General features: G+C 46.2%; 1 protein-coding gene across 1 annotated transcript in view; it reads left to right on the top strand.

Annotated features, from left to right (window-relative positions):
• LOC311126986 (CUB and sushi domain-containing protein 3-like) overlaps positions 1–27,436 on the top strand; it is a gene marked incomplete at both ends in the record, with an annotated part of 648,334 nt that overhangs the window by 354,562 nt on the left and 266,336 nt on the right. The window contains 5 exons of the mRNA XM_084158716.1: positions 16,344–16,457; positions 16,639–16,734; positions 17,104–17,307; positions 26,393–26,517; positions 26,669–26,765. Coding sequence (XP_084014842.1) covers positions 16,344–16,457; positions 16,639–16,734; positions 17,104–17,307; positions 26,393–26,517; positions 26,669–26,765 — 636 coding nt within the window. The remainder of the gene's footprint in view (positions 1–16,343; positions 16,458–16,638; positions 16,735–17,103; positions 17,308–26,392; positions 26,518–26,668; positions 26,766–27,436) is intronic.

Raw genomic sequence — 27,436 nt, forward strand, 5'->3', positions numbered from 1 at the left:
AAACCATATGTTATGAAACAGTAGGAGTTCAGCCTGTACAGTACAGTAGTTAAACCATACATTATAAAACAGTAGGAGTTCAGCCTGTACAGTAGTTAAACCATACATTATAAAACAGTAGGAGATCAGCCTGTACAGTAGTTAAACCATATGTAATAAAACAGTAGGAGTTCAGCCTGTACAGTAGTTAAACCATACGTTATAAAACAGTAGGAGTTCAGCCTGTACAGTAGTTAAACCAGACGTTATGAAACAGTAGGAGTTCAGCCTGTACAGTAGTTAAACCATAAGTTATAAAACAGTAGGAGTTCAGCCTGTACAGTAGAGTATTTAAACCATACGTTATAAAACAGTAGGAGTTCAGCCTGTACAGTAGTTAAACCATACGTTATAAAACAGTAGGAGTTCAGCCTGTACAGATCCAGTAGTTAAACCATACGTTATAAAACAGTAGGAGTTCAGCCTGTACATTACAGTAATTAAATCATATGTTATGAAACAGTAGGAATTCAGCCTGTACAGTAGTTAAACCATACGTTATAAAACAGTAGGAGTTCAGCCTGTACAGTAGTTAAACCATACGTTATAAAACAGTAGGAGTTCAGCCTGTACAGTAGTTAAACCATACATTTTAAAACAGTAGGATTTCAGCCTGTACAAAAGTTAAACCATATGTTATGAAACAGTAGGAGTTCAGCCTGTACAGTACAGTAGTTAAACCATACGTTATAAAACAGTAGGAGTTCAGCCTGTACAGTAGTTAAACCATGCGTTATAAAACAGTAGGAGTTCAGCCTGTACAGTAGTTAAACCATACGTTATAAAACAGTAGGAGTTCAGCCTGTACAGTAGTTAAACCATACGTTATAAAACAGTAGGAGTTCAGCCTGTACAGTAGAGTATTTAAACCATATGTTATAAAACAGCAGGAGTTCAGCCTGTACAGTAGTTAAACCTTACGTTATAAAACAGTAGGATTTCAGCCTGTACAGTACAGTAGTTAAACCATACGTTATAAAACAGTAGGAGTTCAGCCTGTACAATACAGTAATTAAATCATAGTTATGAAACAGTAGGAGTTCAGCCTGTACAGTAGTTAAACCATACGTTATAAAACAATAGGAGTTCAGCCTGTACAGTAGATAAACCATACGTTATAAAACAGTAGGAGTTCAGCCTGTACAGTACAGAAGTTAAACCATACGTTATATAACAGTAGGAGTTCAGCCTGTACAGTAGTTAAACCACACGTTATAAAACAGTAGGAGTTCAGCCTGTACAGTACAGTAGTTTTTGTAGCCATTTGCTACAGCCTGTCAACTATGCCTCTGCCTATCCCTGTTCTCTCCTCTCTGCACAGGCTACACAAACGCACCACACCGTGTGGCTGCTGCCTCTCCAATCTGGTGGTCCCTGCACGCACCACCCACGTGGAGTTCCAGGTCGCAGGCAGCCTCTGGAACTGCCGTTCTGCTGCCAACAAAGCTGACTTCATCCCAGCCTATGCCAACCTCCAGTCCCTCGACTTCCTGGCTCTGACGGAAACATGGATCACCACTGAAAACACCGCTACTCCTACTGCTCTCTCCTCGTCTGACCATGTGTTCTCGCATACCCCGAGAGCATCTGGTCAGAGGGGTGGTGGTACAGGAATCCTCATCTCTCCCAAGTGGACATTCTCAATTTTTCCCCTAACCCATCTGTCTATCTCCTCATTTGAATTCCATGCTGTCACAGTCACTAGCCCATTTAAGCTTAATATCCTTGTCATCTATCGCCCTCCAGGTTCCCTTGGAGAGTTCATCAATGAGCTTGACGCCTTGATAAGTTCCTTCCCTGAGGATGGCTCACCCCTCACAGTTTTGGGGGATTTCAACCTCCCTATGTCCACATTTGACTCATTTCTCTCTGCCTCCTTCTTTCCACTCCTCTCCTCTTTTGACCTCACCCTCTCACCGTCCCCCCCTACTCACAAGGCAGGCAATACGCTTGACCTCATCTTCACTAGATGCTGCTCCTCTACTAATCTCACTGCAACTCCCCTCTAAGTCTCCGACCACTACTTTGTTTCCTTTTCTCTCTCACTCTCCTCCCACACTACTCACTCTGCCCCTACACAGATGGTAATGCGCCGCCGCAACCTTCGCTCTCTCTCTCCCACTACTCTCTCCTCTTCCATCCTATCATCTCTTCCCTCTGCTCAATCCTTCTCCCTCCAATCTCCTGATTCTGCCTCCTCAACCCTCCTCTCCTCCCTTTCTGCATCCTTTGACTCTCTGTGTCCCCTATCCTCCCGGCCGGCTCGGTCCTCCCCTCCAGCTCCGTGGCTTGATGACTCATTGCGAGCTCACAGAACAGAGCTCCGGGCAGCGGAGCGGAAATGGAAGAAAACTAAATTCCCTGCCGACCTGGCATCTTTTCACTCCCTCCTCTCTACATTTTCTTCATCTGTTTCTGCTGCTAAGGCCACCTTCTACCACTCTAAATTCCAAGCATCTGCCTCTAACCCTAGGAAGCTCTTTGCCACATTTTCCTCCCTCCTGAATCCTCCCTCCCCCCCCCCCCCCCTCCTCTCTCTCTGTGGATGACTTCGTCAACCACTTTGAAAAGAAGGTTGACGACATCCGATCCTTGTTTGTTAAGTCTAATGACACTGCTGGTCCTGCTCACACTGCCCTACCCTATGCTTTGACTTCTTTCTCCCCTCTCTCTCCAGATAAGATCCTGCGACTTGTGACTGCAGGCCGCCCAACAACCTGCCCGCTTGACCCCATCCCCTCCTCCCTTCTCCAGACCATCTCCGGTGACCTTCTCCCCTACCTCACCTCGCTGATCAACTCATCCTTGACCGCTGGCCATGTCCCTTCCGTCTTCAAGAGAGCGAGAGTTACTCCCCTTCTCAAAAAACCAACACTCGACCCCACTGATGTCAACAACTACAGACCAGTATCCCTTCTTTCTTTTCTTTCCAAAACTATTGAGCGTGCCGTCTTTAGCCAACTCTCTTGCTATCTCTCTCAGAATGACCTTCTTGATCCAAACCAATCAGGTTTCAGGACTGGTCATTCAACTGAGACTGCTCTTCTCTGTGTCACAGAGACTCTCCGCACTGCTAAAGCTAACTCTCTCTCCTCTGCTCTTGTCCTTCTAGACCTGTCTGCTGCCTTTGATACTGTGAACCATCAGATCCTCCTCTCCACCCTCTCCGAAATGGGCATCTCCGGCGCGGCTCACTCCTGGATTGCGTCCTACCTGACCGGTCGCTCCTACCAAGTGGCGTGGCGGGAAGCTGTCTCCGCACCACGTGCTCTCACCACTGGTGTCCCCCAGGGATCGGTTTTGGGCCCTCTCCTTTTCTCCCTATACACCAAGTCACTTGGCTCTGTCATATCCTCACATGGCCTTTCCTATCATTGCTACGCTGACGATACACAACTAATCTTCTCCTTTCCCCCTTCTGATAACCAGGTGGCGAATCGCATCTCTGCATGTCTGGCAGACATATCAGTATGGATGACGGATCACCACCTCAAGCTGAACCCTGGCAAGACGGAGCTGCTCTTCCTCCCGGGGAAGGACTGCCCGTTCCATGATCTCGCCATCACGGTAGACAACTCCGCTGTGTCCTCCTCCCAGAGTGCGAAGAGCCTAGGCGTGACCCTGGACAACACCCTGTCGTTCTCCGCCAACATCAAGGCGGTGACCCGCTCCTGCAGGTTCATGCTCTACAACATTCGGAGAGTGCGACCCTGCCTTACACAGGAAGCGGCGCAGGTCCTGGTCCAGGCACTTGTCATCTCCCGTCTGGACTACTGCAACTCGCTGTTGGCTGGGCTCCCTGCCTGTGCCATTAAACCCCTACAACTCATCCAGAATGCCGCAGCCCGTCTGGTGTTCAACCTTCCCAAGTTCTCTCACGTCACCCCCCTCCTCCGCACACTCCACTGGCTTCCAATTGAAGCTCGCATCCGCTACAAGACCATGGTGCTTGCCTTTGGAGCAGTGAGGGGAACGGCACCCCTGTACCTTCAGGCTCTGATCAGTCCCTACACCCAAACGAGGACATTGCGTTCATCCACCTCTGGCCTGCTGGCTCCCCTTCCTCTGCGGAAGCACAGCTCCCGCTCAGCCCAGTCAAAACTGTTCGCTGCTCTGGCACCCCAATGGTGGAACAAGCTCCCTCACGACGCCAGGACAGCGGAGTCACTCACCACCTTCCGGAGACATTTGAAACCCCACCTCTTTAAGGAATACCTGGGATAGGCTAAAGTATTCCTTCTAACCCCCCCCCCCCAAATTGTAAAGTGGTTATCCCACTGGCTATAGGGTGAACGCACCAATTTGTGAGTCGCTCTGGCTAAGAGCGTCTGCTAAATGACGTTAATGTGCCCTTGAGCAAGGCACTTAACCCTAATTGCTCCTGTAAGTCGCTCTGGTTAAGAGCGTCTGCTAAATGACTAAAATGTAAATGTAAATGTAGTTAAACCATACGTTATAAAACAGTAGGAGTTCAGCCTGTACAGTACATTATTTAAACCATACGTTATAAAACAGTAGGAGTTCAGCGTGTACAGTAGTTAAACCATATGTTATGAAACAGTAGGAGTTCAGCCTGTACAGTAATTAAACCATACGTTATAAAACATTAGGAGTTCAGCCTGTACAGTACAGTATTTAAACCATACGTTATAAAACAGTAGGAGTTCAGCCTGTACAATAGTTAAACCATACGTTATAAAACTGTAGGAGTTCAGCCTGTACAGTACAGTATTTAAACCATACATTATTAAATAGTAGGAATTCAGCCTGTACAGTAGTTAAACCATACGTTATAAAACAGTAGGAGTTCAGCCTGTACAGTACAGTATTTAAACCATACGTTATAAAACAGTAGGAGTTCAGCCTGTACAGTACAGTAGTTAAACATACGTTATAAAACAGTAGGAGTTCAGCCTGTACAGTAGTTAAACCATACGTTATAAAACAGTAGGAGTTCAGCCTGTACAGTAGTTAAACCATACATTATAAAACAGTAGGAGTTCAGCCTGTACAATAGTTAAACCATACGTCATAAAACAGTAGGAGTTCAGCCTGTACAGTACAGTAGTTAAACCATACGTTATAAGACAGTAGGAGTTCAGCCTGTACTGTACAGTATTTAAACCATACGTTATAAAACAGTAGGAGTTCAGCCTGTAGAGTAGTTAAACCATACGTTATAAAACAGTAGGAGTTCAGCCTGTACAGTAGTTAAACCATACGTTATAAAACAGTAGAATTTCAGCCTGTACAATAGTTAAATCATACGTTATAAAACAGTAGGAGTTCAGCCTGTACAGTACAGTAGTTAAACCATATGTTATAAAACAGTAGGAGTTCAGCCTGTACAGTACAGTATTTAAACCATACGTTATAAAACAGTAGGAGTTCAGCCTGTACAGTAGTTAAACCATACGATATAAAACAGTAGGAGTTCAGCCTGTACAGTAGTTAAACCATACGTTATAAAACAGTAGGAGTTCAGCCTGTACAGTAGTTAAACCATACGTTTTAAAACAGTAGGAGTTCAGCCTGTACAGTACAGTATTTAAACCATACGTTATAAAACAGTAGGAGTTCAGCCTGTACAGTAGTTAAATCATACGTTATAAAACAGTAGGAGTTCAGCCTGTACAGTACAGTATTTAAACCATACGTTATAAAACAGTAGGAGTTCAGCCTGTACAGTAGTTAAACCATACGTTATAAAACAGTAGGAGTTCAGCCTGTACAGTAGTTAAACCATACGTTATAAAACAGTAGGAGTTCAGCCTGTACAATAGTTAAACCATACGTTATAAAACAGTAGGAGTTCAGCCTGTACAGTACAGTAGTTAAACCATACATTATAAAACAGTAGGAGTTCAGCCTGTACAGTACAGTAGTTAAACCATACGTTATAAAACAGTAGGAGTTCAGCCTGTACAGTACAGTAGTCAAACCATACTTTTTTCACCTTTATTTAACCAGGTAAGCCAGTTGAGAACAAGTTCTCATTTACAACTGTGACCTGGCCAAGATAAAGCAAAGCAGTGCGATAAAAACAACACAGAGTTACATATGGGGTAAAACAAACATAATGTCAAAAATACAACAGGAAATATATATACAGTGTGTGCAAATGTAGTGCAAAAGATTTACAATTAGTATTAACACTGGAATGATAGATGTGCAAGAGATGATGTGCAAATAGAGATACTGGTGTGCAAATGAGCAAAATAAATAACAATATAGGGATGAGGTGGTTGGGTGGGCTAATTTCAAATGGGCTGTGTACAGGTGCAGTGATCGGTAAGGTGCTCTGACAACTGATGCTTAAAGTTAGTGATCGAGATAAGAGTCTCCAGCTTCAGAGATTTTTGCAATTCGTTCCAGTCATTGGCAGCAGAGAACTGGAACCAATGGCGACCAAAGGAGGTGTTGGCTTTGGGGATGACCAGTGAGATATACCTGCTGAAGCGCATACTACGGGTGGGTGTTGCTATGGTGACCAATGAGCTAAGATAAGGCAGGGATTTGCCTAGCAGTGATTTATAGATGGCCTGGAGCCAGTGGGTTTGGCAACGAACATGTAGTGAGGACCAGCCAACAAGAGCGTACAGGTCACAGTGGTGGGTAGTGTATGGGGCTTTGGAGACAAAACGGATGGCACTGTGATAGACTACATCCAATTTGCTGAGTAGTGTTGGAGGCTATTTTGTAAATGACATCGCCGAAGTCAAGGATCGGTAGGATAGTCAGTTTTACGAGGGCATGTTTGGCAGCATGAGTGAAGGAGGCTTTGTTGCGAAATAGGAAGCCGATTCTAGATTTAACTTTGGTTTGGAGATTCTTAATGTGAGTCTGGAAGGAGAGTTTACAGTCTAACCTGACACCTATGTATTTGTAGTTGTCCACATACTCTAGGTCAGACCCGTCGAGAGTAGTGATTCTAGTCGGGTGGGCGGGTGCCAGCAGCGTTCGATTGAAGAGCATGCATTTCGTTTTACTAGTGTTTAAGAGCAGTAGGAGGCTACTGAAAGAGTGTTGTATGGCATTGAAGCTCATTTGGAGATTTGTTAACAGTGTCCAATGAAGGGCCAGATGTATACAAAATGGTGTCGTCTGCGTAGAGGTGGATCTGAGAGTCAACAGCAGAAAGAGCGACATCATTGATATACACGGAGAAAAGAGTCGGCCCAAGAATTGAACCCTGTGGCACCCCCATAGAGACTGCCATAGGTCCAGACAACAGGCCCTCCGATTTGACACATTGAACTCTATCTGAGAAGTAGTTGGTGAACCAGGCGAGGCAGTCATTTGAGAAACCAAGGCTATTTAGTGTGCCAATAAGATTGCGGTGGTTGACAGAGTCGAAAGCCTTGGCCAGGTCGATGAAGACGGCTGCACAGTACTGTCTATTATCGATCGCGGTTATAATATCGTTTAGGACCTTGAGCGTGGCTGAGTGCACCCATGACCAGCTCGGAAACTGGATTGCATAGCGGAGAAGGTACGGTGGGATTCGAAATGGTCGGTGATCTGTTTGTTAACTTGGCTTTCAAAAACTTTAGAAAGGCAGGGCAGGATGGATATAGGTCTGTAACAGTTTGGATCTAGAGTGTCACCCCCTTTGAAGAGGGGGATGACCGCGGCAGCTTTCCAATCTCTGGGGATCTCAGACGTTACGAAAGAGAGGTTGAACAGGCTAGTAATAGGGGTTGCGACAATTTCGGCGGCTAATTTTAGAAAGAAAGGGTACAGATTGTCTAGCCCAGATGATTTGTAGGGGTCCAGATATTGCAGCTCTTTTAGAACATCAGCTGTCTGAATTTGTGTGAAGGAGAAGCGGTGGGGGCATGGGCAATTTGCAGCGGAGGGTGCAGAGCTGGTGGCTGGGGTAGTGGTAGCCAGGTGAAAAGCATGGCCAGCCGTAGCAAAATGCTTGTTGAAATTCTCGATTATTGTAGAATTATCAGTGGTGATAGTGTTTCCTAGCCTCAGTGCAGTGGGCAGCTGGGAGGAAGTGCTCTTATTCTCCATGGACTTTACAGTGTCCCAAAACTTTTTGGAGTTAGTGCTACAGGATGCAGATTTCTGTTTGAAAAAGTTAGCCTTTGCTTTCCTAACTGCTTGTGTATATTGGTTCCTAACTTCCCTGAAAAGTTGCATATCGCGGGGGCTATTTGATGCTAATGCAGTACGCCACTGTATGTTTTTGTGCTGGTCAAGGGCAGTCAAGTCTGAAGAGAACCAGGCACTATATGTGTTCTTAGTTCTGTATTTTTTGAATGGGGCATGTTTATTTAAGATTGAGAGGAAATTACTTTTAAAGAACAACCAGGCATCCTCTACTGACGGAATGAGATCGATATCCATCCAGGATACTTGGGCCAGGTCAATTAGGAAGGCTTGCTCGCTAAAGTGCTTTAGGGAGTGTTTGACAGTGATGAGGGGTGGTCGTTTGACCGCGGACCCGTTACGGACGCAGGCAATAAGGCAGTGATCGCTGAGATCCTGGTTGAAGACAGCGAAGGTGTATTTAGAGGGTAAGTTAGTCAGGATGATATCTATGAAGGTACCCATGTTTACGGATTTAGGGTTGTACCTGGTAGGTTCGTTGATAATTTGTGTGAGATTGAGGGCATCTAGTTTGTATTGTAGGATGGCCGGGGTGTTAAGCATATCCCAATTTAGGTCACCAAGCAGTATGAACTCTGAGGATAAATGGGGGGCAATCAATTCACATATGATGTCTAGGGCACAGCTGGTTGCTGAGGGGGGTCTGTAGCAAGCGGCAACAGTGAGAGACTTATTTCTGGAAAGGTGGATTTTTAGAAGTAGAAGCTCAAACTGTTTGGGCACAGACCTGGATAGTATGATAGAGTTCTGCAGGCTATCTCTACAGTAGATTGCAACTCCACCCCCTTTGGCAGTTCTATCTAGACGGAAAATGTTATAGTTGGGGATGGAAATTTCAGAATTTTTGGTGGCCTTCCCAAGCCAAGATTCAGACACTGCTAGAACATCAGGGTTGGCGGAATGTGCTAACGCAGTGTATAACTCAAACTTAGGAAGGAGGCTTCTGATATTAACATGCAAGAAACCAAGGCTTTTATGGTTACAGAAGTCAACAAATGATAGCTCCTGGGGAGTAGGAGTGATACTGGGGGCTGCAGGGCCTGGGTTAACCTCTACATCACCAGAGGAACAGAGGAGGAGTAGAATAAGGATATGGCTAAAGGCTTTAAGAACTGGTCTTCTAGTGCGTTGTGTACAGAGAGTAAAGGGGGCAGATTTCCGGGCGTTGTAGAAAATATTCAGGGCATTATGTACAGAAAAGGATATGGAAGGATATGAGTACAGTTGAGGTAAACGTAAGCGTTGGGTAACAATGAAAGAGATAGCATCACTGGAGGCACCGATTTAGCCAGTCTCCGCGTGTATGGGGGGTGGAACAAAGGAACAATTTTAGGCTGTTTGAGAGGGACTTGGGGTTCTACAGTGAAATTGTATAATAAGAACTAACTGGAACAGCAATAGGCAAGGCATAGGTGTTATTAGAGAGAGCTAAGACAGCAACTGGTAATGGCGATAAAGTTTGGGCTGAGGTTAAACAGAATAAACAGGACAGGATACCGTGTAAAGGAACAGTCCAGCAGGCATCAGCTGTGCAGCTGAGTGATCATGAGGTCCAGTGAACAGCAATATGTGAGTCCGAGAGCATTTCAAATTGGTGATTCAGCACAGCGAGCAGGAAGCACAGTTACATTTACATTTACATTTACATCATTTAGCAGGCGCTCTTATCCAGAGCGACTTACAAATTGGTGCATTCACCCTATAGCCAGTGGGATAACCACTTTACAAATGTATTTATTTATTTATTTATTTTTGGGGGTGGGGTGGGGTAAGGGGGGGTAGAAGGATTACTTTATCCTATCCCAGGTATTCCTTAAAGAGGTGGGGTTTCAAATGTCTCCGGAAGGTGGTGAGTGACTCCGCTGTCCTGGCGTCGTGAGGGAGCTTGTTCCACCATTGGGGTGCCAGAGCAGCGAACAGTTTTGACTGGGCTGAGCGGGAACTATGCTTCCGCAGAGGAAGGGGAGCCAGCAGGCCAGAGGTGGATGAACGCAATGCCCTCGTTTGGGTGTAGGGACTGATCAGAGCCTGAAGGTACGGAGGTGCCGTTCCCCTCACTGCTCCATAGGCAAGCACCATGGTCTTGTAACGGATGCGAGCTTCAACTGGAAGCCAGTGGAGTGTGCGGAGGAGGGGGGTGACGTGAGAGAACTTGGGAAGGTTGAACACCAGACGGGCTGCGGCATTCTGGATGAGTTGTAGGGGTTTAATGGCACAGGCAGGGAGCCCAGCCAACAGCGAGTTGCAGTAATCCAGACGGGAGATGACAAGTGCCTGGATTAGGACCTGTGCCGCTTCCTGTGTAAGGCAGGGTCGTACTCTCCGAATGTTGTAGAGCATGAACCTGCAGGATCGGGTCACCGCCTTGATGTTAGCGGAGAACGACAGGGTGTTGTCCAGGGTCACGCCAAGGCTCTTCGCACTCTGGGAGGAGGACACAACGGAGTTGTCAACCGTGATGGCGAGATCATGGAACGGGCAGTCCTTCCCCGGGAGGAAGAGCAGCTCCGTCTTGCCAGGGTTCAGCTTGAGGTGGTGATGCGTCATCCATACTGATATGTCTGCCAGACATGCAGAGATGCGATTCGCCACCTGGTTATCAGAAGGGGGAAAGGAGAAGATTAGTTGTGTATCGTCAGCGTAGCAGTGATAGGAGAGGCCATGTGAGGATATGACAGAGCCAAGTGACTTGGTGTATAGGGAGAAAAGGAGAGGGCCTAGAACTGAGCCCTGGGGGACACCAGTGGTGAGAGCACGTGGTGCGGAGACAGCTTCTCGCCACGCCACTTGGTAGGAGCGACCGGTCAGGTAGGACGCAATCCAGGAGTGAGCCGCGCCGGAGATGCCCAGCTCGGAGAGGGTGGAGAGGAGGATCTGATGGTTCACAGTATCAAAGGCAGCAGACAGGTCTAGAAGGACAAGAGCAGAGGAGAGAGAGTTAGCTTTAGCAGTGCGGAGAGCCTCCGTGACACAGAGAAGAGCAGTCTCAGTTGAATGACCAGTCCTGAAACCTGACTGGTTTGGATCAAGAAGGTCATTCTGAGAGAGATAGCAAGACAGTTGGCTAAAGACGGCACGCTCAATAGTTTTGGAAAGAAAAGAAAGAAGGGATACTGGTCTGTAGTTGTTGACATCAGTGAGATCGAGTGTTGGTTTTTTGAGAAGGGGTGCAACTCTCGCTCTCTTGAAGACGGAAGGGACATAGCCAGCGGTCAAGGATGAGTTGATTAGCGAGGTGAGGTAGGGGAGAAGGTCACCGGAGATGGTCTGGAGAAGAGAGGAGGGGATGGGGTCAAGCGGGCAGGTTGTTGGGCGGCCTGCAGTCACTAGTCGCAAGATTTTATCTGGAGAGAGAGGGGAGAAAGAAGTCAAAGCATAGGGTAGGGCAGTGTGAGCAGGACCAGCAGTGTCATTAGACTTAACAAACGAGGATCGGATGTCGTCAACCTTCTTTTCAAAGTGGTTGACGAAGTCATCCACAGAGAGGGAGGGGGGGGGGGGGGGGGGGGGGGGGGGGGGGGGGGGGGGGGGGGGGGAGGATTCAGCAGTGAGGAGAATGTGGCAAAGAGCTTCCTAGGGTTAGAGGCAGATGCTTGGAATTTAGAGTGGTAGAAAGTGGCCTTAGCAGCAGAAACAGATGAAGAAAATGTAGAGAGGAGGGAGTGAAAAGATGCCAGGTTGGCAGGGAGTTTAGTTTTCTTCCATTTCCGCTCAGCTGCCCGGAGCTCTGTTCTGTGAGCTCGCAATGAGTCATCAAGCCACGGAGCTGGAGGGGAGGACCGAGCCGGCCGGGAGGATAGGGGACACAGGGAGTCAAAGGATGCAGAAAGGGAGGAGAGGAGGGTTGAGGAGGCAGAATCAGGAGATTGGAGGGAGAAGGATTGAGCAGAGGGAAGAGATGATAGGATGGAAGAGGAGAGAGTAGTGGGAGAGAGAGAGCGAAGGTTGCGGCGGCGCGTTACCATCTGTGTAGGGGCAGAGTGAGTAGTGTTGGAGGAGAGCGAGAGAGAAAAGGATACAAAGTAGTGGTCGGAGACATGGAGGGGAGTTGCAGTGAGATTAGTAGAAGAGCAACATCTAGTAAAGATGAAGTGAAGCGTATTGCCTGCCTTGTGAGTAGGGGGGGACGGTGAGAGGGTGAGGTCAAAAGAGGAGAGGAGTGGAAAGAAGGAGGCAGAGAGAAATGAGTCAAATGTAGACGTAGGGAGGTTGAAATCCCCCAAAACTGTGAAGGGTGAGCCATCCTCAGGAAAGGAACTTATCAAGGCGTCAAGCTCATTGATGAACTCTCCAAGGGAACCTGGAGGGCGATAGATGACAAGGATATTAAGCTTAAATGGGCTAGTGACTGTGACAGCGTGGAATTCAAATGAGGAGATAGACAGATGGGTTAGGGGAAAAATTGAGAATGACCACTTGGGAGAGATGAGGATTCCTGTGCCACCACCCCTCTGACCAGATGCTCTCGGGGTATGCGAGAACACATGGTCAGACGAGGAGAGAGCAGTAGGAGTAGCAGTGTTTTCAGTGGTAATCCATGTTTCCGTCAGCGCCAGGAAGTCGAGGGACTGGAGGGTAGCATAGGCTTGGATGAAGTCAGCCTTGTTGGCAGCAGAACGGCAGTTCCAGAGGCTGCCTGAGACCTGGAACTCCAGGTGTGTGGTGCGTGCAGGGACCACCAGGTTAGAGTTTGTGTAGCCTGTGCGGAGAGGAGAGAACAGGGATAGGCAGAGGCATAGTTGACAGGCTGTAGCAGATGGCTACAATAATGCAGAGGAGATCGGAATGAAATGAACTAAACATCTGGGAAAGGAGAGAGCAGGGCCTCCCTCACCAAAAAAAATATAACTCTCCCAACTTCCACCTCAGAAACTATAATTGTTTCACTGAACCACCCGAATAAAACTCTCCCAACTTCCACTTTAGAAATTAGAATTGTTGTAAACTACAGCGGTTCAATGTTTCAAGGAATAGACTCAACTTACTTTATTCAGCTAGCTAACTATGACGCCATAGCTAACTAGCATGCTAGCATCCAATAACACACAGTTTAGCACCAATACTTGGTTACAACAAACTACCAATAGTGTGTTAACACACTAAACAGATAATTCGTGTCCGTGTCTAGTTCTTTCATAACGCAGCAATAATTAAACGTTGGCTAGCTAGCACAAAGATATTGTATTTAGCTACCACAGTACAGCTAGCTGGTAGTGTTGGCTAGCTAGCAATGGCTGCTATGTTGACTTTGTTTTAAAAACGGCGTCGCTGCGAACGAATGTAGCTGGCTAAAAGGATATTGTATTTAGTTGCTACCGTTGCTAATAGCTACTCGCCAGCTAGTGCAGGAGGTGAGTTAGCTAGCTAGCTTCGTGCTACACCCGGCACCGCCGAATACAAAAGTAACCTACAATAACTACATACAACAACTACCCACAACAGCCCACGATGCCTACCTATAATACCTAACTCCAATCTAAATACATAGTTTAAGCCTTACTCGACAAAGCCCTAGCTATGTATAAAGCCAAACTTACCCGACGCCAGCTGTCTGGGTGGCAGACTGCAATCAGTAGCTGTAATTAAGTACAGCAGCTACCAACCACCTAACGTTAATGCCTCGGATAATGTTGTGGTCGACGTCGTAACAGGATGCCTGTTGAAACCACATCAGACGATTTCGTCGGCAAACCAGTCGTGTTGGATCGGCGGGGCTCAAGGCTAGCTCAAGGCTAACTGGTGCTTGCTAAGGGGCAATGGTAATTAGCCAACAACAGGTTGCAGCTAGCTGGTTGCGATGATCCGGCGCTAGGGTCCAGTGATTCCGGCAGAAAATCCGATATGCTCTGGGTCGATAGCACGCTGTGCAGACTGGCCGACGAATTGTCCAGGCCAGAGCTAGAGCTGGCTGGTGGGTAGTGCAGGCCACGGACAATGGTGAAGACGCTAACGGTGGCTAATAGCAAGTAGCCATTTGGTTGCAGCTAGACTAGTTTCAGCTTAAGGTTCTTGATAAAAGTTATAAAGAAATAATAGAATCCTTTCCACTTTGGGTGAGGCGGGTTGCAGGAAAGTATATTTAGTTAAAGAATTAAAAGTAAAATTGAGAAATATATACAAAATAGACAAAAAACAAGAAACTGGCTATTTACACAAGGACACAGAAAAAAAACACGACCACACTGCTACGCCATCTTGGATATAAGTTATAAAACAGTAGGAGTTCAGCCTGTACAGTAGTTAAACCATATGTTATGAAACAGTAAGAGTTCAGCCTGTACAGTACAGTAGTTAAACCATACGTTATAAAACAGTAGGAGTTCAGCCTGTACAGTAGTTAAACCATACGTTATGAAACAGTAGGAGTTCAGCCTGTACAGTAGATAAACCATACGTTATAAAACAGTAGGAGTTCAGCCTGTACAGTACAGTAGTTAAACCATAAAGTTCAGCAGAGCAGTAGGGTCACAACAGTGTGTGGTGTTTGTTAATATGTCTGGGTTGTCATTTCTCTTTGCCGATGGTATTCCATCTACTTCTTGCTTCGCCAAAATACAGGTGATGCATCCCAAATGGTACCTTGTTCCCTAGTGCACTATAAAAGGGTTTCACTTCGGACTCAACCAGGCAGCGATTCACCTTTATAAAAAAAACATAGAAATTGTAATTTGCACCCTCTCAAAAAATAAAGTTATGCTACAGCTAGCACCGACTGTACTGTGTGTGTGTGTGTGTGTGTGTGTTTGTGTGTGAGTGTGTGTGTGTTCACCAGGAGGTAGAACTCTGTACAGGCTTCAAAGGAAGAGGACAGGTTCCCTTGAATAATTCATAGACAGAAGGACAAACATATGTTGCCATTCTTCTTCCCTTTAGCATGGCAGTGTTGTAGCTTCTCTCTCTAACACATTACTGATTGGCTCTGTGGCTGTGCTACACCTTTCAGGCTCGTCTAACGCTGTGGCTCGGGGCTGAAACATGTTTCAGGTACATTAGTGGCTACCTGCCGCACTGAGGAGTGGCACGGCCCCTTCTTTCAGCGTTGTGGCCTGTTTCTAGTTTACCCTCCCTGGTTACGTGTCCTAGCCCCTATCTGTCTTCACAGCTGCGTGACGGTCACAATGTGTGTGTGTGTGGACTGTGTACTGTGGATCCAAGGCTGGTTTTCTCTATAGGCTGTAAATGTAGAAGTCCGTGCTATAGGCCCTTGTCTGACATATCCACTATCTTGTGCACTACTTTCGACCAGAGCTTCTACGTGGGCAGCTTCTAAAATAAACTGGAGGAAAGCTCCGTTCTATAGACCAATAGGCATCACTCCCAATCCAAAAACTCCTCTAATAAGGTAGTGCACTGTATAGGAAATAGGGTGCCATGTCAGACAAAGCCCTAGTCCAATGCCCTCATTTCTCAGAGAAATAATTCCCAGTTTAAACACACTGTCAGAGGAAGATGAAGGTGTCCCATCTCTAAACTGCTCTCACCTTTGGCATTCGTACGTAATGTACTTATTGTGATCGAGATGTAGTTGTCCCTGATTGCACTGACTTTGCTCACAGCTGCTTGTTTGAAGAAGTGTACTTACTGTGATCAAGATGTGGGTGTCCCACTGTCTATCCTAAGTTCAATGCACCAATTTGTAAGTCGCTCTGGATAAGAGCGTCTGCTAAACGACTTAAATGTTAAATGTACGTCTTCATCAGCAGACTAGGGCTGTATCTCAAATGGCACCCTATTCCCTATATAGTGCACTACTTTATATAGGCTCTGGTCAAAAGTAGTGCAATATATAGGGAATAGGGTGCCATTTGAGATGCTAGGAATGTTTAGTTTTCATGTGGCGTCGTCTGATGCCTGGAGGAGGAAATATTGAAGATCTTTAACAGCATATACTGTATCATCACTCTGGAGGAGGACATATTAAAGATCTTTAACAGGATATACTGTATCATTACTCTGGAGGAGGACATATTGAAGATCTTTAACAGGATATACTGTATCATCACTCTGGAGGAGGAAATATTGAAGATCTTTAACAGGATATACTGTATCATCACTCTGGAGGAGGAAATATTGAATATCTTTAACAGCATATACTCTCTCTCTCTCTCTCTCTCTCTCTCTCTCTCTCTCTCTCTCTCTCTCTCTCTCTCTCTCTCTCTCTCTCTCTCTCTCTCTCTCTCTAGTGCTGTTTGGCCAGTTTGTGGTGTTCCAGACGTTGGTGAGTGATGTTGTGAAGATCTACGATGGACCAACTCCAGACTCTCCCGTCCTCTCGTCCATCTACGGCTCTCACTCAGGTAGAGAACATCACCTTTACTCTTTCCAGTGAATCGTATCATGACCTGACAGGGCTCACCTGAAAATAACAAATCTCAATGTGACTTCCCTGGTTAAATAAAGGAGATCAAATAATAAAACATAATATTGTTGAGTTCAAGGCGATGGCTTTAACAAAACCAAAACTTTCTCCCCCTGAAGGAGAGACTTTAACTTTAAGTTCTGGGAACAAAATCACCATCAAGTTCACCACCGTGGGTTCAGAGACAGCCAAGGGATTCCACTTTGTGTATCAAGGCAAGTTATCTATATTATTTATCTTTGATATGAAGATAGATGAACTGCCTTGCAGTTGCTAACTGCTTAATATCTTGGCAGAGAGGAGAACATTTGGCTGCCCTTAAAAGCACTACATCATGTCATAGTATCTTGATTGATCTATCTCTCTGCCATTGAAAGAACCATTCAGCGGTGCTCCATTGAGTGCTGAGGATAGTTGAGCAGAGCAGAGCAGGGAGAAGACAGGGGCAGATGCAGAGATTGACTGATGATCTGAGAGAGGATGTTTGGTGGATATTTTTCACCACCACGTCCTATATCTCTGTGCCAATCCCTTGTCTTCTCTCTGTCTCTCTCTGTCTCTCTGCCTGTCTTCTCTCCTCCCAGCTGTCCCCAGGACCAGTGCATCCCAGTGCAGCTCTGTGCCGGAGCCCAGGTTTGGGAAGCGGATAGGGAACGACTTTGGCATTGGCACAGTGGTGCTGTTTGAATGCAATCCAGGCTACGCTCTGCACGGCGCCACTGCCATCAGGTGTGAGGCCGTCCCCAACACTGTGGCTCAGTGGAACGGCACTGTGCCCACCTGCGTAGGTAAGTAGACTGAGCCAACTCCTCACAGTGACAGACCTAGCTGCACCGCCCCAAACCACACAGTCACAGACCTACAGGGAAACTAACAGACCTACAGGGAAACTAACAGACCTACAGGGAAACTAACAGACCTACAGCAAAACTAACAGACCTACAGGGAAACTAACAGACCTACAGGGAAACTAACAGACCTACAGCGAAACTAACAGACCTACAGGGAAACTAACAGACCTACAGGGAAACTAATTTTTTGTTGCAGCAATTAGACCTAGATGACAAAACTTTTTCTGATTACCAATATTTACATGAAATGATAGCACATGCTGTACATTATCCCAACATGGTGTCAGTTTATCACAGGACCACAGCATATGTAAGAGGGTTCCTTTGTGCTTTTTGCATCTCCAACAGAGATGTGACATTTCTAGGGGCATTACATGCATTCTGGCAGGAGTGTAGTAAGTCCTATGAATTATCTTAGGTTGTAGGAGCAGGAATGAAAATTTTCACATATCTGTGACCAATGGATCTCCTCAAATGTTTCCGATTTTTTCCTTATAGGTTCTGAACCATCAGGTAGAGTTTCAATCAACTCAACCCTTGATATAACTTGGCAATCAACTTCTTTGGCGTAGCAGCTTCTTTCAGTATTTTTTCTATGCTAGATGCCTTAGGTTCATCCGGATTCTGTTGAAGTGATTGAATAAGATTTCTGGGTTGTAAGAACTTAAAGAAATTAGTCTTGGATAATCCAAATATTTATTGTTATTGTTTGAATGACAGTAGAGATCCATCATAGTACACATGTTCAAAATTAATGATGCCACTTTGGAACCAGGATTTAGAGATGTTGTCATTAAACGCTGGAGGTAAGGTGGGGTTGTTCAAAATAGGGGTGCCTGGTGATATTGGTTATATCCACCTCATGAATTGATGTACACTTTCCCAAATACAAATGGAATTGAGAATCATTGGATTGTAAAAAAAAATGTTCTTCAATGCCTTGGACCCGAAGTAGTGAATATATTTGAGATCATAAAGTATTGCATTTGTGGCATCGATACTCCTCCATGCACAAGGATAGTGTGCTGTCTGTCCATTGTTTAAGTGAACACGGTTGTGCAGCCCACTAATACTTTTTCATATGAGGTAGTCCAAGACCTCCAGATTTATAGGGGAAGTGTAAAACAGTCAATTTGATCTTGAGGTCTTTCCATTCCAAATAAAGTTGGAGAGCAGGCCATTTATTTTATTAACAAAGTTAGATGGAGCTTCTCTCTCTTAAAGGGATACTTGAGGATTTTGGCAATGAAGCCCTTTATCTACTCCCCCAGAGTCAGATGAACTTGTGGATACCATTTTTATGTCTCTGTGTCCAGTATGAAGGAAGTTATAGGTAATTTTGCGAGCCAATGCTAACTAGCGTTCGTGCAATGACTGAAAGTCTATGGGTGTCTGCTAGCATGCTAGCAGATACCCATAGACTTCCAGTCGTTGTGCAGGTGCTAGTTAGCAAGTTCCTTCAAACTGCACTCAGAGACATAAAAATGGTATCCATGAGTTCATCTGACTCTGGGGGAGTAGATAACATCCCAAAGTATCCCTTTAACTCTCTCTTAACAAAAACCATATGCTCAATTACGCCAAACTCTTTTTACAGAAGGTGACAGCGGATACATTTGATTTTGCGGTATCTGTGCAGAAAAGTTGAGTTTATCTTTTAGTAACCTTCTGGTATTGAATCGGTCAGTCACGCAACGTCTGTTTAGCTTACCTTCCAAAAAACGATCCGGCATCATAATGAGTTTTGTTGTTTTGTTGTTTCAATTAGGGTCTCCTGAATGAACAAGCATTGTTTTAGATAGCGGAAACCCACAGAGTAGCTAGGAGGGGAATGGAATCAAACCTGGTTTTAGATAGCAGATACCCATAGAGTAGGAGGGGAATGGAATCAAACCTGGTTTTAGATAGCAGATACCCATAGAGTAGGAGGGGAATGGAATCAAAACTGGTTGTAGATAGCAGATACCCATAGAGTAGGAGGGGAATGGAATCAATCCTGGTTTTAGATAGCAGATACCCATAGAGTAGGAGGGGAATGGAATCAAACCTGGTTTTAGATAGCGGAAACCCATAGAGTAGGAGGGGAATGGAATCAATCCTGGTTTTAGATAGCAGATACCCACAGAGTAGCTAGGAGGGGAATGGAATCAAACCTGGTTTTAGACAGCAGAAACCCATAGAGTAGCTAGGAGGGGAATGGAATCAAACCTGGTTTTAGATAGCAGAAACCCATAGAGTAGCTAGGAGGGGAATGGAATCAATCCTGGTTTTAGATAGCAGATACCCATAGAGTAGCTAGGAGGGGAATGGAATCAAACCTGGTTTTAGATAGCAGATACCCATAGAGTAGCTAGGAGGGGAATGGAATCAAACCTGGTTTTAGATAGCAGATACCCATTGAGTAGGAGGGGAATGGAATCAAAACTGGTTGTAGATAGCAGATACCCATAGAGTAGGAGGGGAATGGAATCAAACCTGGTTTTAGATAGCAGATACCCATAGAGTAGCTAGGAGGGGAATGGAATCAATCCAAAGTGGCAGTGTGTTTGTTTTGTGTCTTCACTCTTCCGTCAGAAATTTGTTTTAGAACTTTATTGTCCATGCAATGTGGACAACATGATTGACTGAACACAACAAACAACATTAAAATGTACCAGTGCTCTCAGATCTGCTTGTCTCCCATCCAGTATGGTGTATTACTGAAGCAGACCTGCTTGTCTCCTATATGGTGTGTGTGTGTTTCCTCCTGATATGACCTTTATGGTATCTATTACTGAAGCAGGCCTGCTTGTCTCCTATATGGTGTGTGTGTGTTTCCTCCTGATATGACCTTTATGGTATCTATTACTGAAGCAGACCTGCTTGTCTCCTGTATGGTGTGTGTGTGTTTCCTCCTGATATGACCTTTATGGTATCTATTACTGAAGCAGACCTGCTTGTCTCCTGTATGGTGTGTGTGTGTGTGTGTGTGTTTCCTCCTGATATGACCTTCATGGTATCCAATAGTAACCCATGATAGTTGATGCATCTTTAAATAACCCCTCTGTCTTAATTTCTAACTGATATTTTCATCTCTCTGTGACATGAAACCACTTGCGTGTTGCGTGACGCTTTTGAGAACGTTTGTTCCCTCTCCAATTGCATTTTGGAAGTTTCCCGCGTAGCCTACAGCTATGTGAGCATTGTTGAGCTTATAATATGAATAAATAAAACTTCATCAACATTTTAAAGCTAAACAGTCTGATCTGTTGCGCCAGCCTCATTGCTTTTTTCTTTTCTTTTTTTAATGTGCAGTGGTTGTGTTTTTTATTGTTTTATTTTAACCTTTATTTTGACAGGGAAGACATATTGAGACCTAGGTCTCTTTTCAAAATGTCAATAATTTTTGGTTTATAGTCCCAGCTCTACGCAGATGCAGGATCTTAATTTGACCAGGAAAATAATCGTGCAGCAACAGGAAATGTGAATTATTGTGTGGATTATAATAAATGGACATTTTTGTAGGGGTTGATCCATTTTTAGTTAGGTGCAAATCAAGTAAAATATTTTTTGGGGGAAATTACAAACTTTAGAAGGCTTTTAGAACCTAGAATACACTACAAGCAACAACAGGATGATCAAATTAAGATCCTATACCTGTATGTAGGGAATAGGGTGCCATTTGGGACGCAGACATAGTGATTATGGCAGAGATTGAGAGCTGTATTTGTATTTATTATGGATCCCCATTAACTGCTGTCAAGGCAGCAGCTACTCTTCCTGGGGCCCAGCAAAATTAAGGAAGGCACATGAAGAGGCAGGCATGATCACCAAGTCTGCTTCACCTGAGGAGTGAGGAGATTAATAATGAAGTCGCTTTCTGTGATTTCTCACAGTGTGTGTGTGTGTGTGTGTGTGTGTGTGTGTGTGTGTGTGTGTGTGTGTGTGTGTGTGTGATTCTCGCGGCGTCTGTCTGTGTGTGAGAGTAGTGAAGAGGATATCACCTGTAAAATATTGCTGAGTTTGAAATTGCAGTGAACTGGATTAGGGCAATAATTAGATTTGTGAGCTTCTACATGCAGCATGATCAACAACACTCTGAGGCAGGAGAAATCATGCTGTGGGTTTATATACTGTCCTCTATACATCCTGACTGGTTGGTGCAGTAGATACAGGCTATATGTAGCCAACTAAGTAGTTGTCTGTAGACTACCCCTCTTTGTCCTTGGTGCGGTAGATACAGGCTATATCTAGACAACTAAGTGGTTGTCTGTAGACTACCCCTGTTTGTCCTTGGTGCGGTAGATACAGGCTATATCTAGACAACTAAGTGGTTGTGTCACGATCGTCTAATGAGGGAGACCAAAGCGCAGCGCGTTGAGCGAACATGACTTTATTAAATTAAAGTACTCACTACAAAAACAACAAACAATGACGAATCGTGAAGTCCTCAGTTACAAAGACTGACAAGGAACAAAAACCCACAACACTAAGGTGAACACTGACAGTTTAAATATGGCTCCCAATCAGAGATAACGAGCCGACAGCTGACACTCGTTACCACTGATTGGGAGTCACACGACCAAACAAGGAAACACAACCAAATACAACACAACCAATACCAAACACAACCAAATGAACACACCCTGGCTCAAAATACACAGTCCCGGAGCCAGAGCGTGACAGTACCCCCCCCTAAAGGCGCGGACTCCGACCGCGCCTACACCCCAAATAGGGAAGGGCTGGGTGGGTATTGCTCCTCGGAGGCGGCTCCGGCTCCGGGCTTGACCACCACCCTACTACAATCCCCCCGTAGTGCCCCCAGTCCGATCTGACCCAGTTAGCTGGATCAGGACTGCCGACGCGCACCCCTGGCTTGGCGCGTGAGGCAGGAATGGACCGGACCTGGCAGACGATACGCACCCTTTGCATGGTGCGTGGAGCCGGAACAGGCCTCACCAGGCTGAAGACTCGCATCCCTGGCTTGGTGCGAGTAGCAGGAATGGGCTGAATCCGGCTGACGACTCGCACCCTTGGCTTGGTGCGAGTAGCAGGAATGGGCTGAATCCGGCTGACGACTCGCACCCTTGGCTTGGTGCGAGTAGCAGGAATGGGCTGAATCCGGCTGACGACTCGCACCCTTGACTTGGTGCGAGTGGCAGGAACAGGCAGAATCCGGCTGACGACTCGCACCCTTGGCTTGGTGCGAGTAGCAGGAACGGGCTGGACCAGGCTGGCGACTCGCACCCCTGGTTTGGTGCGAGTGGCAGGAACAGGCCGGACAGGGCTGACGAAACGCACCATAGACTTGGTGCGGAGAGCAGGCACGGGCCGGACAGGGCTGGCGACGCGCCCCACTGACCTGGTGCGGGGAGCTTGGATGGGCCGGACTGGGCTGGCGACGCGCACCACAGACCTGGTGCGGAGAGCAGGAACGGGCCGGACAGGGCTGACGAAACGCACCATAGACTTGGTGCGGAGAGCAGGCACGGGTCTGACAGGGCTGGCGACGCGCACCACAGACTTGGCGCGGAGAGCAGGAACGGGCCGGACAGGGCTGACGACGCACACCACTGGCTTGGTGCGGGGAGCTTGGATGGGCCGGACTGTACTGGGGACACACACCACTGGCCCTACACCGGGATCTGGAACGGGCCGGACCGGACTGGCAACACACGCCAGTACCTCTCGCCGTGCCTCTACTTCCTCCATCCCCTCTTCGACCAGTGGCCCCCGTAACCCGACGGCCTCCTCCGGCAACCCACTGGACCGCTCTATCGCGGCCTCCTGCTGGTCCGACGTCGTGAGCCCCCCCCCTAAAAATTTTCTGGGGTTCTCTCCTCTTCGTGGACCAGGCCTCCATCGTTCTCGCCAGACTATCACCCCACTGCTCCAAAGTCCAACCTTTCTCCTCTTCTCTTGGCTTGGCCCAGTCGAGACTCCTACTCAACTGCTCCCAAGTCCATCCTCTCTCTTCTTCATGCTGCTTGATCTGGTTAAGGTGGGTTTTTCTGTCACGATCGTCTAATGAGGGAGACCAAAGCGCAGCGCGTTGAGCGAACATGACTTTATTAAATTAAAGTACTCACTACAAAAACAACAAACAATGACGAATCGTGAAGTCCTCAGTTACAAAGACTGACAAGGAACAAAAACCCACAACACTAAGGTGAACACTGACAGTTTAAATATGGCTCCCAATCAGAGATAACGAGCCGACAGCTGACACTCGTTACCACTGATTGGGAGTCACACGACCAAACAAGGAAACACAACCAAATACAACACAACCAATACCAAACACAACCAAATGAACACACCCTGGCTCAAAATACACAGTCCCGGAGCCAGAGCGTGACAGGTTGTCTGTAGACTACCCCTGTTCGTCCTTGGTGCGGTAGATACAGGCTATATCTAGACAACTAAGTGGTTGTCTGTAGACTACCCCTGTTCGTCCTTGACAGACAGGCATCAGGTTCTGTATATGAGGACTGAAGGAGGCGTCTCAAATGGCACCCTATTCCATAAATAGTGCACTACTTTTGACCAGATTCCTATGGGTTTCCCTGCACTATATAGGGAATAGGGTGCCATTTGAGACGCAGACTGAACATCCTTGCCGTATTTAACATCCAGAGAGGCCTTGGGGATTGACAGCTCGGTTTCTCCACTAAGGTTAGGTGGTGAACACAATAGCTGGCCAACCTTTAACCAGGCAGTATTGCACTCCTCCACAGGAAACTAAAGAATCGCATTGTTTCTCTCCTCCTGGATTAGATAAAAGTGGTGTTTATATTCAGGGAACATTCACATGACATCATCATGTGTTCCATTGTTGAAAGGAGAGTAGACGTAAAATGCCATTATCATTAGTCCCTGTTATTCTGATATCTGTCATGAAATGAATGAGTAAACAACCCGTTGACTGTAGTTGTTGGTAGTCTGTATGACTGTCACTGGTGATAATACACAACAGAACAACTGCTGTGATTTGAGTTAGCTCTCTAAAGCAACACATTGTATTATTTCATATAACTAATAGTATACAGTGTTTTTTTTTTTATCAGTGGCTGATGGATGTCTGTATTGTTTGAACTACAATAGGCCTTACAGCTGTTCATATTGTAATGTGCAGTAGTGGCCTTTCAGATATTGCCGTAAAAGCAGTACGTGACGTGCTTTGATCTGTGCTGTAAAATATATAGCTATGTTCCTATATCCACACTAGGAAACCACTTAGAATGCATGCCCGATACGTTGAAGTGTGGATATTGGAGAGCCTAAGGCCTGTAATCAGTTGTGGTCCTCTGAGGTTTATAATGAACCCCTGGGACCAGCAGGATATCTACAGTAATCAGTTATAGTCCTCTGAGGTTTATAATGAACCCCTGGGACCATCAGGAGATCTACAGTAATCAGTTATGGTCCTCTGAGGTTTATAATGAACCCCTGGGACCAGCAGGAGATCTACAGTAATCAGTTATGGTCCTCTGAGGTTTATAATGAACCCCTGGGACCAGCAGGAGATCTACAGTAATCAGGTATAGTCCTCTGGGGGTTTATAATGAACCCCTGGGACCAGCAGGAGATATACAGTAATCAGTTATGGTCCTCTGAGGTTTATAATGAACCCCTGGGACCAGCAGGAGATATACAGTAATCAGGCTGGCTGGGGTAAACGGGTGACAAATGATGGATAGATGAAACCCATGGATGGATGTCTATGAGATGGTGGGATGCATGGATGAGTAACCCTCCATAAAAAATGAGAACAGGTGGCTGGGGTGAATGGATAGGGCAGATGAGGGATGGATGGATGAAGCCCCATGGATAGATGATGATGATGATGATGATGATGAGATGGAGGGATGCATGGATGAACCCTGGACTCCATGGTGATGGAATAGGAGGACACCCTGGACTCCATGGTGATGGAATAGGAGGACACCCTGGACTCCATGATGATGGAATAGGAGGACACCCTGGACTCCATGATGATGGAATAGGAGGACACCCTGGACTCCATGATGTTGGAATAGGAGGACACCCTGGACTCCATGATGATGGAATAGGAGGACACCCTGGACTCCATGGTGATGGAATAGGAGGACACCCTGGACTCCATGGTGATGGAATAGGAGGACACCCTGGACTCCATGGTGATGGAATAGGAGGACACCCTGGACTCCATGATGATGGAATAGGAGGACACCCTGGATTCCATGATCAAAACCCCAACTTCAATTTAGTAGAAGAGATTATTAATATCACCGTAACAGAACGGTCCATTGTTGTGTAATGAAGCATCACCGTAACAGAACGGTCCATTGTTGTGTAACGAAGCATCACCGTAACAGAACGGTCCATTGTTGTGTAATGAAGCATCACCGTAACAGAACGGTCCATTGTTGTGTAATGAAGCATCACCGTAACAGAACGCTACAGCAGCATAGGATAGCTGTTTGTACCGCTACACATGACTGGCGAGTCCATTCTATCCAGTTTACAGTCAGACATGTTGGTTTTAGATCATGTCTAATATAGTCACTCACTGTCTGGCTGCTGCTGCACATTCTATTAACCCTGCCGGAGAGGCTTTGTGGTTTGAAATGTTTATCTTATAGCGGCCTAACCTAGAATACAACTTCTCCAGTCCTTTGTGTTCCTCATTTACCCTGGAGTTGAAGTGGGCCTTTTGGTTTTTCATATCTCCCTCTTCCTTACCTTGTCCAGAGTGTGTGTGTGTGTGTGTGTGTGTCTACGCGTCTCTGCGTCTCTTTGGTGTGATGTCTCTCCCTTCCTTACGTTGTCTCCTGCCTGCTCTCTTACTATGTCTCATGTCTCTGGGTGACTTGTCTCTCTCTTCTCTCCCCCTGGTCTCTGGGTGACTTGTCTCTCTCTTCTCTCCCCCTTGTCTCTGGGTGACTTGTCTCTCTCTTCTCTCCCCCTTGTCTCTGGGTGACTTGTCTCTCTCTTCTCTCCCCCTTGTCTCTGGGTGACTTGTCTCTCTCTCTTCTCTCTTCTCTTCTCTACCCCTGTGCAGTTCCCTGTGGAGGGCTGCTGACGTCTCGTAAGGGGACCATCCTTTCTCCTGGTTACCCAGAGCCCTACGCCAACTATCTCAACTGTGTCTGGAAGGTCTCTGTGCCAGAGGGAGCAGGCATCCAAGTGAGAGACGCAGCATGTTTGATAGTTAAAAGGGTTTCATGGAATTTTAATTAAAGTTTCATGGAATTTTATCTTAGAATGGGAATTTGCAAAATGGGTCCCATTATTGATTTTTCTATTCTTACATTTCTTTCTTCTTTACCTTCTTCAGATCCAGGTCATAACTTTTGCCACTGAACACAACTGGGACTCCTTGGACTTTTTCGACGGCGTTGATGGCAACGCTCCAAGGCTTGGCAGCTATTCAGGTGAATTGTTTGTCTTTTCAGCTCCATTTTGTAATTGAAGTAATGTCTGATCAGAACACTCAGTAAAAGTACTGATGGATATGACTGGGGGAGACGGAGGAAGGCGACATTTGGAATGCTCTTTGAGAAAAGTTCTCAGAATCTCCCACGGCGTGGTTCAAGGAAATTAAAAATGGCCTGACTGACTCTAGTCTCCACCTGATGAAGAAGACCTGAGTGGTGGAAACAGTGTCAAATAAATCTATCAACTGGGACTTAATAAATCAATATCCAGCACCTGCTCAGAGACAATGGATGTGTGTAGGGCAGGGCTCTACAACCCTGTTCCTGGAGATCTACCCTCCTGTAGGACAGTTTCTCTCCAGCAACAGGGTTGGAGTTAAAACCTATAGGATGGTATCTCTCCAGGAACAGGGTTGGAGTTAACCCTACAGGAGGGTATCTCTCCAGGAACAGGGTTGGAGTTAAAACCTACAGGAGGGTATCTCTCCAGGAACAGGGTTGGAGTTAACCCTACAGGAGGGTATCTCTCCAGGAACAGGGTTGGAGTTAACCCTACAGGAGGGTATCTCTCCAGGAACAGTGTTGGAGTTAACCCTACAGGAGGGTCTCTCTCCAGGAACAGGGTTGGAGTTAACCCTACAGGAGGGTATCTCTCCAGGAACAGGGTT

Source organism: Coregonus lavaretus (assembly GCF_964263955.1).
Source record: "Coregonus lavaretus genome assembly, chromosome: 3".
Lineage (NCBI taxonomy): Eukaryota > Metazoa > Chordata > Actinopteri > Salmoniformes > Salmonidae > Coregonus > Coregonus lavaretus.